General features: G+C 32.3%; 2 protein-coding genes across 2 annotated transcripts in view; both read right to left on the bottom strand.

The window, feature by feature from the left end:
• LOC134711536 (uncharacterized) overlaps window positions 1-10,416 on the bottom strand; it is a 39,223-nt gene extending 28,807 nt beyond the window's left edge. The window contains exon 1 of the mRNA XM_063572182.1: window positions 10,253-10,416. The gene's annotated coding sequence lies outside the window, so the exon portion shown is untranslated. The remainder of the gene's footprint in view (window positions 1-10,252) is intronic.
• A 1,992-nt stretch (window positions 10,417-12,408) lies between these two features.
• Window positions 12,409-16,241, bottom strand: LOC134711535 (calmodulin-like). Its single transcript, XM_063572181.1, has 5 exons — window positions 16,108-16,241; window positions 15,379-15,409; window positions 14,228-14,371; window positions 13,289-13,531; window positions 12,409-12,823 (listed from the first exon to the last, which is right to left on the bottom strand). Exons 1-5 carry the CDS (start codon window positions 16,108-16,110, stop codon window positions 12,795-12,797), a joined length of 450 nt encoding a protein of 149 aa, XP_063428251.1. The 5' UTR covers window positions 16,111-16,241; the 3' UTR covers window positions 12,409-12,794.
• Window positions 16,242-17,353: the final 1,112 nt, after the last annotated feature.

The raw sequence follows: 17,353 nt of genomic DNA, 5'->3' as shown, positions 1-17,353 counted from the left end.
TAGTCCAAATATTTGACCATAAAAACATAGAAGTGAGTACGCTAGCACAGCACTATATATTTACGGAGCCCGGATAGGGAGAGAGAGGGATCGGTACGTCGTGTCACGGTGCTTGTACTAACTGTGTACTAAATATTCAGCAAAAAAAGAAAATTATAAAAGCTTATATTGCTAGTTCTACAACATTTATCACTCATGTTTTACACGGACTTTATGAAGATAACAATAAATACATAGATATATCAAGTCACTTAGATATTAAATTACAATCCTAGTTATGACCCCTTCCCCCACCCCCTTTTCCCCATCTATCAATGCATGTACTGCGGTTATACACTACAGCGGAGGACGATGTTCTTTATTGATAGACATTTTTGAATATATATTACGATTATTTTAAAACAAATAACAGTCCAAAAATTGAGAAAACAATCATTTATAAGTACATGAATGTATTGGTATCAATCCATAGTTTCAATGTAATTTACTAATTACACAGTTGTCATGCCCTCTATCAGGTTCGCGTTTTTTTAGGTATAAAATGTATGCTTCAACCCCGTACTCGTAACCTGCTTGGATTTTTCTAATATATGTAGGTTTGAAAACTATCTTAATTCACTTTGCCATCATGGGATTGTTTATGTCTATAAATTTACTTATCAAATTTCATTTTCAAATTAAGAAAATTGTAAGAATCCTAAATTTTCCAATCCTAAATATGTTTAATTAATTCATTTTTAATTTTTTTTTTTTTAGGTGACGAGATTTTTATTTTTAAGTATTCAAGTGGATGGAAGGAAACATTAGAATTTCTTTGATTTTTCAAGTTCCCACCTTGATGAAAGAAAATAAATTCAACTATCTTTCAAATACAAACAAAAAATCCTTCACTCCATTTCAGCTTCAGATAAATATACTCTTCTCGAAGTCAAGATCTTGTTGAGAGTTAGAATTTGGGATCTTAAAGTCATAATAAACGAGTGAAAAATAATGTTATTCCAACTCTTGAACTAATGCATACAAACGTCATAAACTTACTAGTCTTCTTATCATTGTTAACTACATAAGTGAAATGTATAATGAGAGAAACAATTATAATGTCAATATATGAACTGTGTAATGTATATTATAACATATTTTTTGATACATAAGCATAATATTTTAAAACATAACTTTAAAGAGGAGGCATGCTGTCAAAAATAGTATTATAATTAATACTATTGATCTATGTTTTTGTTTTTCTTTCAATGCTACATGTTTGTAGTGTAACTGTTTATTGACTATCGTTTTGTAATTTTAATATGCCTGTTTGTTTGTTTTTTTGTTGTGTATTTTAGTAACAATCCTATTGTTTGGATTTCAAACTAATAAAATTCTTATTCTTATTCTTATTCTGTGCACGATTTTATCATTTTTTTCGCATAAATTTCGTATAATCGTCATTTTTTTTTTCAATCGGTCAGTGTTGTTGTGAAAATATGGCAGGTAATTAAAGTTCGTAGTTTAAATATAAACGATTGTCACCTGTTTGTCAACAATCAACAAAAAGCATGAATATTGAGCATGTATTTAACATGTACTTAAGAATTGAATGCTTCTTTTTGTAACTTTATTGGGGTGTAAAAGCGTTGACCGAAGTACATTTTGTATGAAGCGCGGAAGCGCTTCATTCTAAAAATGTACGCACGGTCAACGCTTTTACAACCCTATAAAGTTACAAAAAGAAGCATTCAATACTTATAATTACATTTTTTAGCTATGATCATGAAAACGCGAATTTCATATATTTTATTATTTAATTCACCTGTGCACTTTATTGTTGGAACACGTGCTATCATGAATGAAAAGTTGTATTGAGCATTGCAACTGCTTACGGAATAACACGTGATGTGCAGTTAGCCAATCAGAATAAAATATTATAATGAAACATACATCTAATGTAATTATAATCAGATAATAGTTTATTTTAAGGACATTCATGCGTATTGCGATCACCGGATTTTTACGAGATGGGTCACACTGAGGTCACTTTGCATACGGAAAATATGTCGGGGAATTGCTTCCTGGAAGGAAGCAATGGAAGGAAGCAATGAAAAAATAAAGTAAACTTCTTTTAAATATGAACAAATTAAAGAATTTTCTTAAGAAAAAAGTATATGCACATAATGAAAACTATCCATTCAGTTATAAAAAAAAAAGCATATGCATTATTTTTTTTAATTTGAGGTTTCTTAAGACTTTTTAAGAAATGAGCTCGAGCGAAATTATTTTCTCTGTGTCAAAATATTACAATTTTTTATTGTATAGACAGCGCACGGTAGGTTGTCTCTTGAGTATGCATCTCCACGTAAAAAATAGTGTGTTCATTGTATACAGAATTGCTGAAATATTTTGAAAACATTTCATTGCCCCCCTCCCGATTACAAGTGCAAACTTTTGGGCAATCGTTTTTATATTATAATTTGAGCATTTTCGAATTATACGGATGCTAGCAGATACATGTGGTAAATATACTAAACTAGAAGAAAAATGTCAAAGATAGAGAAACGTGGCGTTAAACATCAGCAATAAATCAAAATCAATACTATATCATAAAGAATATCGACAATCTTTTGTGGAATACGAGATATATCCTTTGTTGTATTGAGAACTATTTCCTCATTATATTTGTCTCAAAATCTCATACATCTTCGCCATATATTAATTCTTTTAAAAAATGATAATTACGCATTTTGTCTCGGTCAAGGATTTTTATAGTAAGTAAATCTTTATATACAGGTGGAGACCGTCAAAAGTTTTGTTCATACATGAAGAGTGTACTTTTTTTTTTACGGAGATTGAGATATAACTTAAAAACAGATGTACAAATTAATGTTTAATATGCCTACCAAAATAATCCCCCCTCCCAAAAAAAGAAAGAAAACACAAAAATTTTTAAAAAAAAAATACAATTGCACACAGGCTGAGACATGACTCGTAAATGTTTGTTTTGTTATTTAGTTCATCCACACAAATGAGGGAAAAAGGGGGGGGGGGGTCGGGATCGGAACTCCGGGATCGGGTATTTTTAAATACGGGATTTCGGAATTAATCTTTTCGGGATCTGGGAATTCTTTTTTTCGAATTTCGGGATGGCGGGATTTATTTTAAATTAGTTTAAATTCGGGACCTCTGGATTTCATTTTTTAAAGTCCGGGATTTCGAAATCAGGACCCCTCCTATTTTTTTAGTAGGTATATAGTAGTAGTATGATATAGAGATGATCGATATAATCTCGTTCTCGACCTTCAAGTTTTATGGGTGAAATAGAATTGAGAACAGTTCTTTTCTATATTTGAGATGCTACTTTCAGGGTACATTTTTTTTTTATTCGGTTAATTTTTACCCATATATTATATATAATTTTTATATAGAACAATTTCCTTTGAGGAGACAACCATACGAATCAATACTAGTAAGACAATTCTTTTAAGGATCCACTGAATGTTCTTTAATTAGGATAATATTCCATGTATAACTCTTTAAACCATAAACTATTTATACATGTATCTATTAAAAAGATTTGTGTTCTATTTTTAACATCGAAACTTTCAACAAAATTGCGGACGTAAAAGAAAACACCATTAGAAAAAAACAAACACGTCAGAATACAAAATGTAGCGATGGATTAATGATCGTGAAACATCATTTTTGTTTATTTTTCATTTGTTATAGTCTAAAAACTGTTGTATGAATATTAAATCGGGCAGAATCAATTTGCGCCAATTGCAGTTTCGAAAAGGTATTAATTGCGCCACTCTCTTTTATTTTGATGGTATTAATTGCGCCAATAAATGAAATGAAATTGCGCCACATTTACCTGTTAATATTTTTTTACCTATATCGTAACTGTACAAGTTTTTCCTATATCAAGACAAGACAAGACAAGACAAGACAAGACAAATACTTTATTAAAGTCTCGCCACTTGTTACATATAAAATATACAGCTTTTTAAAACATAAGTTAACAACAAGAGCAACTCTATAAAGAGTTTTGATAGACTATAAAACATTTTTTTCTTAAAATTCTAATGCAAATACAAGTCATCTATCACGATTATAAAATACATTTTCGCTTTATTAAAATTTCATAGCAGATTTTGGCAGTATAAAATACCATATTTTTATTTGTAAAGAGAAATATATTTTTTTCATTATCAGTGTCCAGAAATTAGAACGTTAAATTTTGAGAACTGCGTGTAAAAGAAAAGCAACCAATGTGTTGTCAGAGCGACCTTCAAAAATAATAAATTCAGAGATCTTCAAAATTGAAGAAGAAAATTTAGAAAAGAAAGATTTAAATTATGTGTGTCAGCCTATGTATAGAGAGAAAAGAAAAAGAAAACTGCGTCCGGCTTAATCTAAAAATGGAGAAGAAATTCACAGAATATTGGATGATATTGGTGTTGTTACAAACAAAGATGGTGACTTTGTATTGTGTAACGATCCAGAAAGCGGTATAATTTTATTAGGATGCGAGGCTACAAAAAATATATAAATTGGCGCAATTAGATGATTATTTTATTGGCGCAAATGATACCTATAGTTTTGAAAATTAGGTGGCGCAAAAGAGGTATTGGCGCAATTAAGTTGTGGCGCAAATGAGTTACTTTTTGGCGCAAAAAGATATCGCCCATTAAATCATTGTTCCGACCGTAAAGAAGGTTAAAAATTTAAATGTATTATAGTTTAGTGTCATCTATATGACTGACTGACAGCAGCGGATAATTTATGACCAGTATTAATTTATGTGGTTCCTTTCCTTTTTGATACTTTGAAAATATTTTTAATTGTTCCGAATGGTGTGATAATTTTTAAAATAGGGGATATCTAGTCTTACCGTACAAGACTAAGTTTAGTATTAATGTCCCAAACTTGCCCCCCATTCTGCTTATTTCCTGCTACACGATGTCTTTTCCCAGTGAATATAGGGTCTTTGTATGGACAGTTTTGACATACTACATCTAGAATACAGGGGCGGATCCAGGATTTTGCAAAGTGGGGCGAAGTTTTTTTAATTCGGCGAGCGGAGCGAGGCGAACAAATTTTGGGACCTTTTTTTGGCTAAAAAACATAAAATAAGTGTAAAATGCACTTTTTAAACGGTTCTTGACGTGGGGCATGTATATTTAATAGTTGATGTTAAGTGTAAGAGTTGGACATTTTTGATGTTGTATTCTCCCCATACATAAATTGTCTATCATAAAATTATAGTAAGGGTCAAAAGCTATGAACTGATATATTTGATGTGGGACTTGTCAGTAAAAAATTGACATGGACAATTCTCGCTTGTTGTATGTTAAGTTAGCATAAACTCACAGATTTCTTGTTGTAAACAAGATACACGCCGCGCTATTCGATGAATTTTACAATACGAGCGACACGAGTTAAAAAAGACAAACAAGCAATTTTTATACAAATGTTTGGTTGATATGTTTTACCCAACACAATTGAAAATTAACCAAAGGCTATTAATGAGTCTGAAACGACAACGAATTTGTGAATGACGGTCGACAAATGGAGACATAAAGGCCACACCAGCAGGCAGGTTGCAGTCTGATCTTGATAAAAGTATTCGATATATCAGTTCATGCAAACCCCCGTCCCGAAAAAAAGTACGCCCGTTTTTTATTTATTATGTTCATTTAATGCTATATTATTCTGTTGGAAATTTTCGTTTCTATTAGCCAAAAAGTGCACAAGATTATTGTTTTCAATCTAAATACGGCCAGACTCTCAGATCTCAGACTGCCTCCTCAAACAACGGCTCGAACCTTGCACTTTAAATCTATCCAGAGCTTATACTGACTGGGGATAATTATTCAGCTATGTTATTTTAAGATAGGCGCGGGCGTTTGGGGTTAAACATAATTTCGTAGGTAAATAATATTAATGTGGAACTTTTTTCATGAGATTATAATAGATTATAACTTTTTTTGGTTGAATTGTGAAATATAAGTCAATACGTTCTTGCTCACTCCTTTGTCGCTTTGAAGGTGTCATGATTTTTCATGCTCAGAATTGCAAATGTGTTCCTGTAATTTGAATTTCAAAATGACTGAGTGACGTTTTTTCGACGAACTGGTCAACTCAACCATACCGAATCACTCTACTGTGATGCGACTGCCATATAAGTTAGAGGTTTAGCACTATAAAACCAGGTTCAATCCATCATTTTCTACATTTGAAAATGCCTGTACCAAGTCAGGAATATGACAGTTGTTGTCCATTCGTTTGATGTGTTTTATCATTTGAATTTGCCATTTGATTAGGGACTTTCCGTTTTGAACTTTCCTCGGAGTTCAGTATTTTGTAGTTTTACTTTTGAAATAATCAGTAAATACTGGCGAAAAAAAATCTGTATATGAAAAGAAATGTCTCATAAAAATTAAATACACGGGAAATGGCAAAGTTTACGAAGTATAGTCTAAGTCCAAGCAAAAAGGGGGCGTACGCCCTCATGCCCCCCTCTTTATCCGCCACTACACGCAGTTACTGACAGCTTGTTCAAAGCCAATAACAAATAATAAAAAAATCAAGCATCTAAGACTAAATTCTTACCAAGATTTCTGTAAATCAGTGTTGATTGAGACCCACTGGAAAGAAATGCACCACTATTATTCTGTGTAACAGATTGTCATTGTTGCGTCAACCAGATTGATTTCTTGTTTTACTTCATTTGAATTTTAAAAGTGTAAGAAAAATTGATTTCTTGTCCAAAAATACCGTGTGTTGCACTTATAAACCTTTCTTCTTGTTTTTAAAACATGCTAAATGTTTATAATTACATGATTGTGTAAATTTACATTCAAACATTAGACGAATTGCATTTATTTCAAACGTTCCAGAAAACATGCTCATATTCGAATAAGCTGACAATAATTCAAGTGAAACAGGGATGGGGATATACAAAGTACTGTAAAAGAAAAGTTAGAGTATCTATACTAATAAACGAGAAGACCTAATTTTGTGTGTCGCTTCTCTTCCTTCTACAATGAATTAATCATCATGCCCCTGTGTTCTATATAGGTATAGTCGCATTTGTCATCTTTTCTTATGATTATTCAGTTTGTGTTATTTTGGGAGGAAAACGAAAATAAAGGTGTCAAACCACCAATTAAAAATCCCTATCTGTTCAACCGAATCTTGCAATTTTCACAGCTATCTAAATATTTTACCTTAAGTTTAACTTCAAGGAAACCAGGTATATCCTGAATTGTACATGTATCACCTTTCTACATGCCAATTTTCAACCAATGTTTAAAGTCTTATATGAAATTTCTGATCTTGAAAACACAGGTACTACCAAAATAACTCCCTGTTTTCTGGAAATCTTAAATTAGTGTACTATGAAGCGCATTAATCCTGAATTTTTAACGCAAACTCATAGACAAGTGAATTTTGACTCAAAATGGTCTAAATATATTTCCCTTTCACCAGAAGTTTCATTTCTGCATATTTGTTGGTTAGTTTAAGTAAACAATGACATAAAAAGTACTATTTTGTGTCAGAGTTCAATATACTGTCGAGACCGCACTGTTTTTCCTCATCACAATTATGTAGAAATAGTGGTGAGCAACAGTGAGCAACAGTTTTCACACTTGTTTTAACTGGTCGGCAGATATCCAAACTCAGACACCTGATTTTCGTTTTGAAGGTCGTCTTCATGACTGTTTTCATATTCATTTTCAAAATCCTGTAGCATTTCTTCAATTTTAGCAAACAAGTTCATTCTCCTAGAAGATACATACTTTCTGTCAGATTTACCGTTGTCCCATTAAAAAGTCGCCGGTTGAAATTTTAACATTGCAAAATCTGGTCAAAGGGACGTAATTCGTACAAAACGTCGCAATATTTCGCGGAATCCGCTAGACGGCGTTCATTTACTGTTACTTGACCTTAATAAAGGAATCCAAAGAGCAAAAAATATATATATAGGTCATCGTGCTTGTTTTCGAGATATGAGCCATTGAAATTTTAGCGGGAAAATATTTTCTCTTGACTTTTCATAGCTTTATCATTGACAAGTTAAAGTTCTCAAAAACTGTTAAAAAGTAATTAAAATTTTATAAGACTTTAATTTACAGATTATCGGTTTATCATTATACATGTTAAAGAATTTCAAAAAGAAAAATGGGGGTCACCGGGCAAATTTTTTCAAGGCATTCAAATGGATAAAACCAGAGGATTCTGAAAATCTGACAAAAATCCAAAACCTGACAAGCCAGCTTCCTTAACAGCTGTATCATGATACGTGATATATCTGTAATTTTCCGAATTTTTGATCGATAGTGAACCGTGTCAGTATTTTTCTTTAATTTTTTTTCGTGTAGCCGTCCGTCTCAGTGTTATTCAGTTTTTGTACGAGAACACATATAACAATATTCAAATTTAGGGGCTCAATTAAGCAGAGGAAGTTCCCTTTTTTTGGGGAATCTTTTATGATATCGGAAATTCGTTACCGGCTGAATCAGCTGTTGGATCATTTTTGTTATTGTCTCCCGATCTTACGAGAATATTATGTTCAATACGTTAGTAGATAAACACTCCCATTCGTTGTAGCAAGAACTTTCTATACTAAGTATATACTATTATAGAAAGTCCCTGGTTGTAGTTATATACAAAATGTACATGTCTGTTCAGCTTTCAATAATATTGAAATTCAAGGTCCTCGATAAAAAAAAATCTTGCGTTCTATGATCTTGCTTTACGATATGTATTTTTTAACTTACCAGTTTGATTTCTAACAAATTTTTTTTAAATACAGATAATAATTGTTTGCATAAAAATTGCTTCCAGGATCCAGCAATACTGATATTTCTTTAAGTAAGGAAATCGAAGGAAAACGGGTAATTTTTAGCCACTTATTTTATTGAGAAAAAAATCAGCGGTCACTTTATTAAATGTATTTAATGTTAATAATTATAGGTCAAAGTACGGCCTTCAAGACGGAGCCTTGGCTCACCCCTAACAGCAATCTCAGCTTAAGTTGTTCTTGCTTAAAAATTGCTTCCAGGCTCAAATAATACTTATAAATATAATAATAGTACCCGTCCACGTCCACTTGTATTTTAGTCCATCTGATGAATTTTAGTCCATCTGATGAGTTAAGCCTTTTTCAACTGATTTTTATAGTTCGTTCATATGTTGTTATGTTTGACACTGTCCCAGGTTAAAAAGGGGGGATCCCGCTATCATGCTTAAACCCGCCAAATATATGTATGTGCCTGTCCCATGTCGGCCTGTAATTCAGGGGTTGTCGTTGCATATTTGTTTTTTGTTCAATTTTTACATAAATCAGGTCGTTAGTTTTCTCGTTTGAAATGTTTTACATTGTCATTTTGGGGCCTTTTATAGATGACTATGCGGTATGGGCTTTGCTTATTGCTGAAGGACGTACGGTGACCTATAACTGTTAATTTCTTTGTTATTTTTGGTCTCTTATGGAGAGTTGTCTCATTGGCAATCACACCACATCTTTTATCTATTTTATGCTTTCCTAATGTCCTGATGACTATTTTTTGGATGATACAATAACAAATGCACCGCATAGCGTTATAAAATATGAAATAAAAATATGCATATACTTTTTACATTTCCATAATTGATTGTTGTTTTGCCAGTGGGTTTCTCCTTGACAAAAAAACAACCTAGACACGCACAAGAAACTTTCACAATGCTTAACACATTTTATACCTGTTCATAAATAACATTCAAAGATACTTATAATTTCTAGTAAAAAAGTCCCAATGAATGTAACTGGGTTTTTTTTTTGTATGACTTCATCATTCTTCAACAATAGCAAAAACAGACCGTGCATGAAAAAAACAACCTCCGCCAGTCAATTTTCTAATAAAATCAAAGCAAAAAATTTCACAAAACTAGATTGGACACTTATCATGCTTACCTCACTAAACCTCATTACTATACTAACAAAAAACTGATAATTATTTCAAAATACGATGGTATGAATGTTCTTCCTGGTTTTGAAAGAACGATTCTTTTTATAGACATGAACGCGGCTGTCAAAGAGAGCACCCCTTTTCCATTATTATCGTAAGTCTACGTTACGTTTACGTTACGTTTGCGATCACCTTTGTGAAACACTCGCAGGTAAAATCTTACTATGCATGTAACAGCTGGTGTCAATATTGCATTGATGTTGAAATATAAATGAGTACACTGAAAATTCTAATGAACACATATTCCATACTGAAACAAGGATGTGTTACAATCCTTCTATGTGGTTCCAACGACTAAACAGGAAGACGGGTATGAAGATCTATAAAAAGATTTCATGACGATAACTAGAAAAGCATGCAGGTGAAAAGGTGTGTTTGATTTGCTCAATATCCTACAGGGCAGACATTATTCCATATGAATATCAGTCGTCAAGATTGTTTATTAACGTTTTGATTTTCTTAACATATGATGATGTTTAAAGTTTATATTTTGAAGAAGATCTAATAACTTAATCGATCATTTTTCAGACAAGCTGATCAAGCATTGACCTATACAGATAAGATTTTATTTGGGGGGGGGGGGGGGGGGGGGTGGATAAAAAAATGCTTGTGCGCATTTTTCTTGTTTTAATTCATGTCTTGCATTAGTTTCTGACTCTTTTTTACATAACTTGTCATCCTTATTTTTTTTTGTGCCTTTTTTTGTATTGTACGTGTACTGGTTATTTAAAGAAAAAGAATGTCAACAATGAAAGTGACCTACGGTAAATCATTTAATTACTAATTATATGTACATAAAATCGTTCTTATACGGTTAAAAACAATGAGAAACATCTTTTTTTTAATCTATAAAATAAAATCAAACAGACCTATAAAAATCCAATTGCACGTGTTTGTTTAATCTATTCATATCTTTATTTGTGTTTACATCGCTTATATGGTAACTCTGAGGTCAAATCGACAGTCAATTGGATGGTGTCTGGACTAAAATACACACGAAACGAACCTATATATTATCTACCCCATGCTCAATAAGCCATTTTGTGTTAAATTGTTTTACAAAACATTCAGTGTGTGATGTTCTTGTCTAAATAAGGGGACTACCATTTGATTTTTTGGGGGTGGGAGCTAGGATGAAATTTTAAAAAATGCAGGACATGGGTTTTGAGTTAAAAAAAAGAAAAGAAGGCAGGATGACAGTTCATGTAAAAAAGTCAAAATACACTAATAAAAGGCAGGAACGCATTGAGGGAAAAATAAAACGGCAGGACATGGATGCCCCTTTTTGATAAAAAAAAAAAAGAAAAAGCAACAGAGTGGACGTGTAGGAGTACTTATACATTACTATACTTTAAAAAAGACGTTAAGAAAAGATCCTAATATTCTTTCACACACTAACAGGCCTTTTAAGCCATACCAAATATATAAAGAAATTCAAGCACCCAAGACTAAAGAATTGAATCGGACCGCAGAAAAATGTGATGTTAACATAAGACAGTAAGCCAACAACAAAGTAAAATTCATAGATTTAGAAATTGATATTAAGAAAGACTATAAACTTGGTACAAATGACTCATGTTTCCTTTTAAGAAAAAACTTATAGATACACTTGATGTCGGAATTTGGAAACGCAATTGCATGTTCCATTGAAATACATTCACAAAAACATTAATTACGAAATGTCCTTTTATTGAAACAATTCCAACATAATATTATATTCTGATTAAAATTTCAGGTATAAACGAAAGGAGTGCTTAATGAAAACCCTTCAACAACAACATGTATCATAAGAATTTTAGACAAACTACACAAGTTTGTTCCATTGGAACTAGAAATGGAACCAATTATCAGCTTTGAAGATGCCGCATCTTGTGAGCGCCACGATGACGCCAACAAATCCGATGTAACAGATGAAATCACACTTCCAGACTAGAGGGACACGAGCCTGGCGTACAAGAATCCCACAAACGAATGTTAATGTTGCAGGTCTCACTTGCTTTTTCTCCCTAATGAAGAGTTTCAATTATATTTCATCTCATCAAAATACAAGGGTTTAATTGGAAATTATAATTTTTACTGTGTTGACGCCAGTTTCGAAGATGCTGTGATTATAAGATAAGATAAGATAAGATAAATTTTATTTTCCAAATTAGGTCCCCAGGGGGGCATATACACATAACATATATGATTGATACAACATACAGTATTTTACATAACATTGTAAAATAAACTATTGAAATAGTCATACAGGTATTATTTGTTAAATAAAAAAGTATTTGAGAGTTGCTACTCCAGAGATGTGGCAAACCCCACTTTTTTTTTTGTTTTTTTGTTTTTTTCTCACTTGATTTTAGAATATTTTGCTGAAAATGTATAAATATAAAATATAAAATAAATGATTTAAATATGCGCGTGTATTTGAGTTCATGGTCGATGGAACCGGGAGACAATATGGACAATGCACCTATCCCTACTTTTGTTAACACATAATATTAAAATTAGAAAATGAAAATAAAAAGAACCGATCATTGGAAAATATAAAAGTTTTTTGCTTGTTAATTTCAGAAAGTTTTAACATTTTTTCGCTATACCACTGAGGTATAGTTCAAAATTTGTCTGTAAAAATTCATTTAAAAAAAATCAAAAATATTAATATTACATATATTACATATAAAATATTGCTACACTTTTAAATTATAAACATTACTTGATACAATAAGTCTATCGTTATAAAGTTAGTGCTTGGGCTGTGAATGCCACAACAGTATATATCAACATGGCATTTCAGATGATTCACTTCGTTGTCAGCATTTTCACAAATTCTGAAAAAGACAAAATTTTGATTTTTTTACTTTCAGTTTTAGTTATTTAATGAAATGAATGCAGAAAATTGCTCTATTAATATTCGTTTTTTGTTGTTCAAGAAAAAAATATCAAGCAAGAAATAAATTTGCTCGAACAAATATTCAGTTGCTCATTTTACACCCTCTCTATGCACATGCACATGCTTGCGCCAATTGAATCCCTCGATGTATTTGTTTTAATAGATATACATGTACATACATTTAAGTCTTAGTATAAAAAAAGCCTCTATAGTCACATAAAACATATAATGATTAAATCTGCACTGGGCTGCAATCTTGTTTATTGTCGAATTATTAACTTAAAAAATACGTTCTGAATTTGTTTTTTATATATAGACGTTACATTACTCAATTTTGAAAATAAATATTAGTTTGCTCCTCAACAAAAGTGTATACTAGCTCAGTAATAATAAACTACATAACCATCACAATAAATTCGTCCATCTCCGTCCATGTCGACCTCCTGTATCATCTCGTCTACCTCTTCCTCCGTCATTTTTTCTCCCATATTTCCCATGATTTCCCGGAATTCTTCTACAATAATAAATCCATCTCCATCCTTATCGAAGACTTTAAAGGCTTCCCGAATTTCACCAGCTGTGTCTCGTGACGCCAGTTGTTTTGACATCATAGTTAGAAATTCATGGAAATCCACAGTACCATCACCTAAAGTAGTAAAACAGTACAAGTTAAGCCCCAGTCACGCTGTCACGTTTCAAGAGCTACGTTTAACTACGTTTTGAAAGCGTATAGCTAGCGAAACGGGAATATACGTAACGAAGCTTATCGAAACGTAGTGATCCTTTGTTCAAAACTAGACATGCCCCGTAAGTTTTGAAAACTCAACAACAAACATAGCGAAAATTGAAACGAAGTAGAAACCTAGTAAATACGTATCAAAGCTTAGCGGATCGCAACAAAACGTGCTTACTACGTATCGAAACGTATCAATGCGTGGTGAAAACGTAGGTCTACAGGTGCTAATATACGTAGCAAAACGTGATAGAAACGTAGCACAAACCTAGAAAAAAAAGTAGTTTTCAAAATAACGGGACACTTTTGTTCAAAACGTAGTTGAAACGTAGAATTTAAATACTCCGGTGTGTTGTTGTCTCATTGGCAATCAAACCCAATCTCATACTTTCGTCCTGAATATGCATGAAATATTTGCTACTGGACGTCCAGCAACCATCAATAAATCATCGTCGACGTTATCGTGATCATTGTTATCGTTAACACCATCGTGTTTATTTTGTTACGTAATATTTTTTTTCTTCGTTTGTTTAGGGTTTTAAAGCACAGGCACTTGTCTCAGTGACTGTGTTTTAAAGTGCTTTTATTTCTATGTATAGTTTTTCATACCGTCTGTGTCGACCTCATCTATGATGTTTTTTAACTGTATGTCTGTAGGATTTTGGCCTAGAGATCTCATTATTATTGCAAGTTCTTCCGTAGTTATTGTACCATCTCCATCCTTGTCAAACAGACGAAAGGCTGCTCGGCATTCTTAGGAAAAACGAAGAAAAGCATATGAACAAATCATGTGATATCTACAGATTTAAAATCCCAAACCAATAAAAACAAAAATGTTCTGAGTATTTACCATCGAATGATAGCTAGGTCTTCAGTATACTTGATAGAGCTGACTCACTCTGTCGTAGGAAATGAAACAAGCAATGTACGTGTATTCTCCATCTTGAATTAATACCTTGTTGGCTCAGATCTACATCAATGGGTGACAACTACCGTCAATTGAAAGTAAACCATATTATAAAAGACGTTAAGTTAATTAAATTAAGGCGTTTCAATATCCTTTGCTGTAAATGTGGTTATATTATATATGTATCATAGCTTAGCCACGAGTTAAAAATGACTTATTTTGTCATTGACGTATCTGAAGTTATAGCCACTTATCAGGAGCTTCCGTTATATCTTACATATTTGAGTATGTGAACGATACAATGAAGTTATACATCACTCGTCTAAACTCCACCGATTCCGTTAACTCATTTTTAAATGACAGAGGGAGAGAGTAGCGGATTCACAGGATTGACGATTGATGTGAGTAAATCGTCCAAATTATCTCCCCGTTACGCGCCAACTTTTGTTTCAAATGCAAAAACGAAAGCTATTACAAGGATGACGCAATGGCAATGTAGCTCTTGAAACTGATAAATTAATCCACATACTAGCATCATTATGATATCCTACTTTAAAAATGAAAAATGTATCTACAAGCTATTCTTTTGTTTTTAACTGATTCTGAATTTGAATAAATTTTCGAAATTCCCCGGCCTTTCTTGCACAAATCAATGGATCATACATCATGAGAAGAGTACACTTTAGATTGATCGATTGATAGATTGCATTGTAGTTGTTTTATTATCGAAGGGAGTGCTCCAACCGAGAAAAAAAATCCGTGTTTGTGAACAATCCGTAGATTTCTTTAATTATACGATCTTACAGAGAATTTTAATTTTTAATAGTTTGTTTTTAAAATATGTACAGCTTACCCGAAATTTGCTCTTGGGTCAATTTGTCGACCTACAAAAGACACACGCGTTAAAAGTATATTTCTCCTTTTTCGAGATGGATGAAATCCAGAATTCCTTATAGAATACATTAAATATGGTACACTAAAAAAACACTTTGTATTACAATAAGACTTTACTTCCAGGAGAGAATTCAAGTAGTGATCATATGATTCTAACGAGTATACTAAAGATAATCAATCATCCAATTAGATAGTGAAGAGCTTCGGTTCTGTCCGAACTTAAAAACTCTTGCTAAAGTTGGGCGTCTCTTTAGCTGCGCAGTTTGTAAATAAAAGTACGCACTTACATATACGTGCGGTCGGAATGGGGACGAAATATCCGATGCTTCGTATAGGATGAGGGCCACATTTCATGTCCGCAAAAGAACCCTTTCACCAACTCTGAGGGTTCCGAATGTGACCCGTTTCATTGAAAAATATTTGACCATATTCTCTTATCGCAACTTTAAAGTTGTTGTCAAAAAGTCCCGTCCGTCATCCCGACCGACCAACCTTGAAACCTTACCTTTTGTATTTATTTTTTTCTCTTCCAGTATATTCCTTAAGTATTTGCCATTGGACAAAGTCACATCAAGCAAGCAAAAATTAATTCGTCAAGTTAATTACTGTCTATTAGCTTCATTATTTTGTTTTTCTCAGATTAGTTCTTAAATGTAAAATATGGCTAAATATTGTTACACATACATACCATTACTGAATCACTAAAACTTAGTTTTCATCACTGAGTATAGGTAATTTGTGAATGTTTTATGACATAAGTTGTCTACAACAACCCAGATTTAAATTCAAGTATGTGAACATCTTATTCGTCAGTGTTATCGTTAGTTTGTTTTATTCGAATGATATTTATAGATTATTTATGTTTTGTTAAACTCGATGCATTTTCTCATTCTCATCTCATCTCAGGGCGGAGCCCTGAGATGAGATGAGAATGAGAAAATGCATCGAGTTTAACAAAACATAAATAATCTATTTATCGCTATTATTTGTATTTTCGAATATCATTTAATTTAAATTTCAGTTAAAAAAAAGTATCTTATATGATGATAATGCATTTTCTTTTGTGGTACTATTTTTTAGACGTAGGCTTATTTGATATAAATATGTAGTCGCTCAGATAGTTCATTCATTTGAAAAAAAATGTCTCATCTGACCATCCGGCGTGTTCAAATATGGCGAGGACCATTTTCACTGTGGATAAGCTGTAATTTGGTGTTTTAAAATGAAGTGAGCGGTTGAATATATAATGTATTTTCAAAGCAGACAAAGAAATAATCATGCATGAAGAAATGTACATGCAGACAGACCTACGATGATTTGTTTGAAGTAGACTTATGTTTAAAAAAAAGGACATTTTCTATCTTTTAAAAACATGATTTGATTACATTTATTAACTTCCAATAAATTATTTAACGGCGAAATTCACGGTAAAATATTAAAACGAGAAATCATCTTTGACATTTCAGCGAAGTCATCCGATAACATGTTTTTGTATAGTTCCGGCTAATCTTTTCTGATTGGCCGACACTCTAGCGAATGAATTAGATTAATACGCTGTTGCTAAGGACCTTAGAAACTAGCGATAATTTTCATTCTCACTCTACACGAGTGATATGAAAATTATCACAAAAAAACATCAAAGGAAAAATACAGATAATAGCGATAATGTTTATTACATATATTGTTTATAACATATATTGATTCAATGTAACAAAATTTAATTTCTGATATGTTTGAGAATTAGTTAAAAATTATTAACAAAAAAAAATTTAATCTTTTTCTGCTTTATGATTGAAAAATATTTTTTAATATCAAATTTGAAAAAAACAAAGTCACATCAACAAATATATGAAAAATCGTTCAGAATAGTGTTTTATACAGGGGCGGTGTTTGTTGTTTGCTAGGATGCTAGGAGTAGGATGGTCTTGCTTTCC

The sequence above is a fragment of the Mytilus trossulus genome, chromosome 3 (genome assembly GCF_036588685.1).
Source record: "Mytilus trossulus isolate FHL-02 chromosome 3, PNRI_Mtr1.1.1.hap1, whole genome shotgun sequence".
In the NCBI taxonomy this organism is placed as follows: domain Eukaryota; kingdom Metazoa; phylum Mollusca; class Bivalvia; order Mytilida; family Mytilidae; genus Mytilus; species Mytilus trossulus.
This window is presented reverse-complemented; position numbering and strand designations above follow the sequence as displayed.

Excerpts from the sequence above, each read along its gene's own strand:
- LOC134711535 (XM_063572181.1), bottom strand. Across the intron at positions 14,372-15,378 it reads GACCCAAGAGCAAATTTCGG|AATGCCGAGCAGCCTTTCGT; the intron begins GTAAGCTGTACA and ends GTTTTTCCTAAG. Across the intron at positions 13,532-14,227 it reads AGATGAGGTCGACACAGACG|GTGATGGTACTGTGGATTTC; the intron begins GTATGAAAAACT and ends TTACTACTTTAG.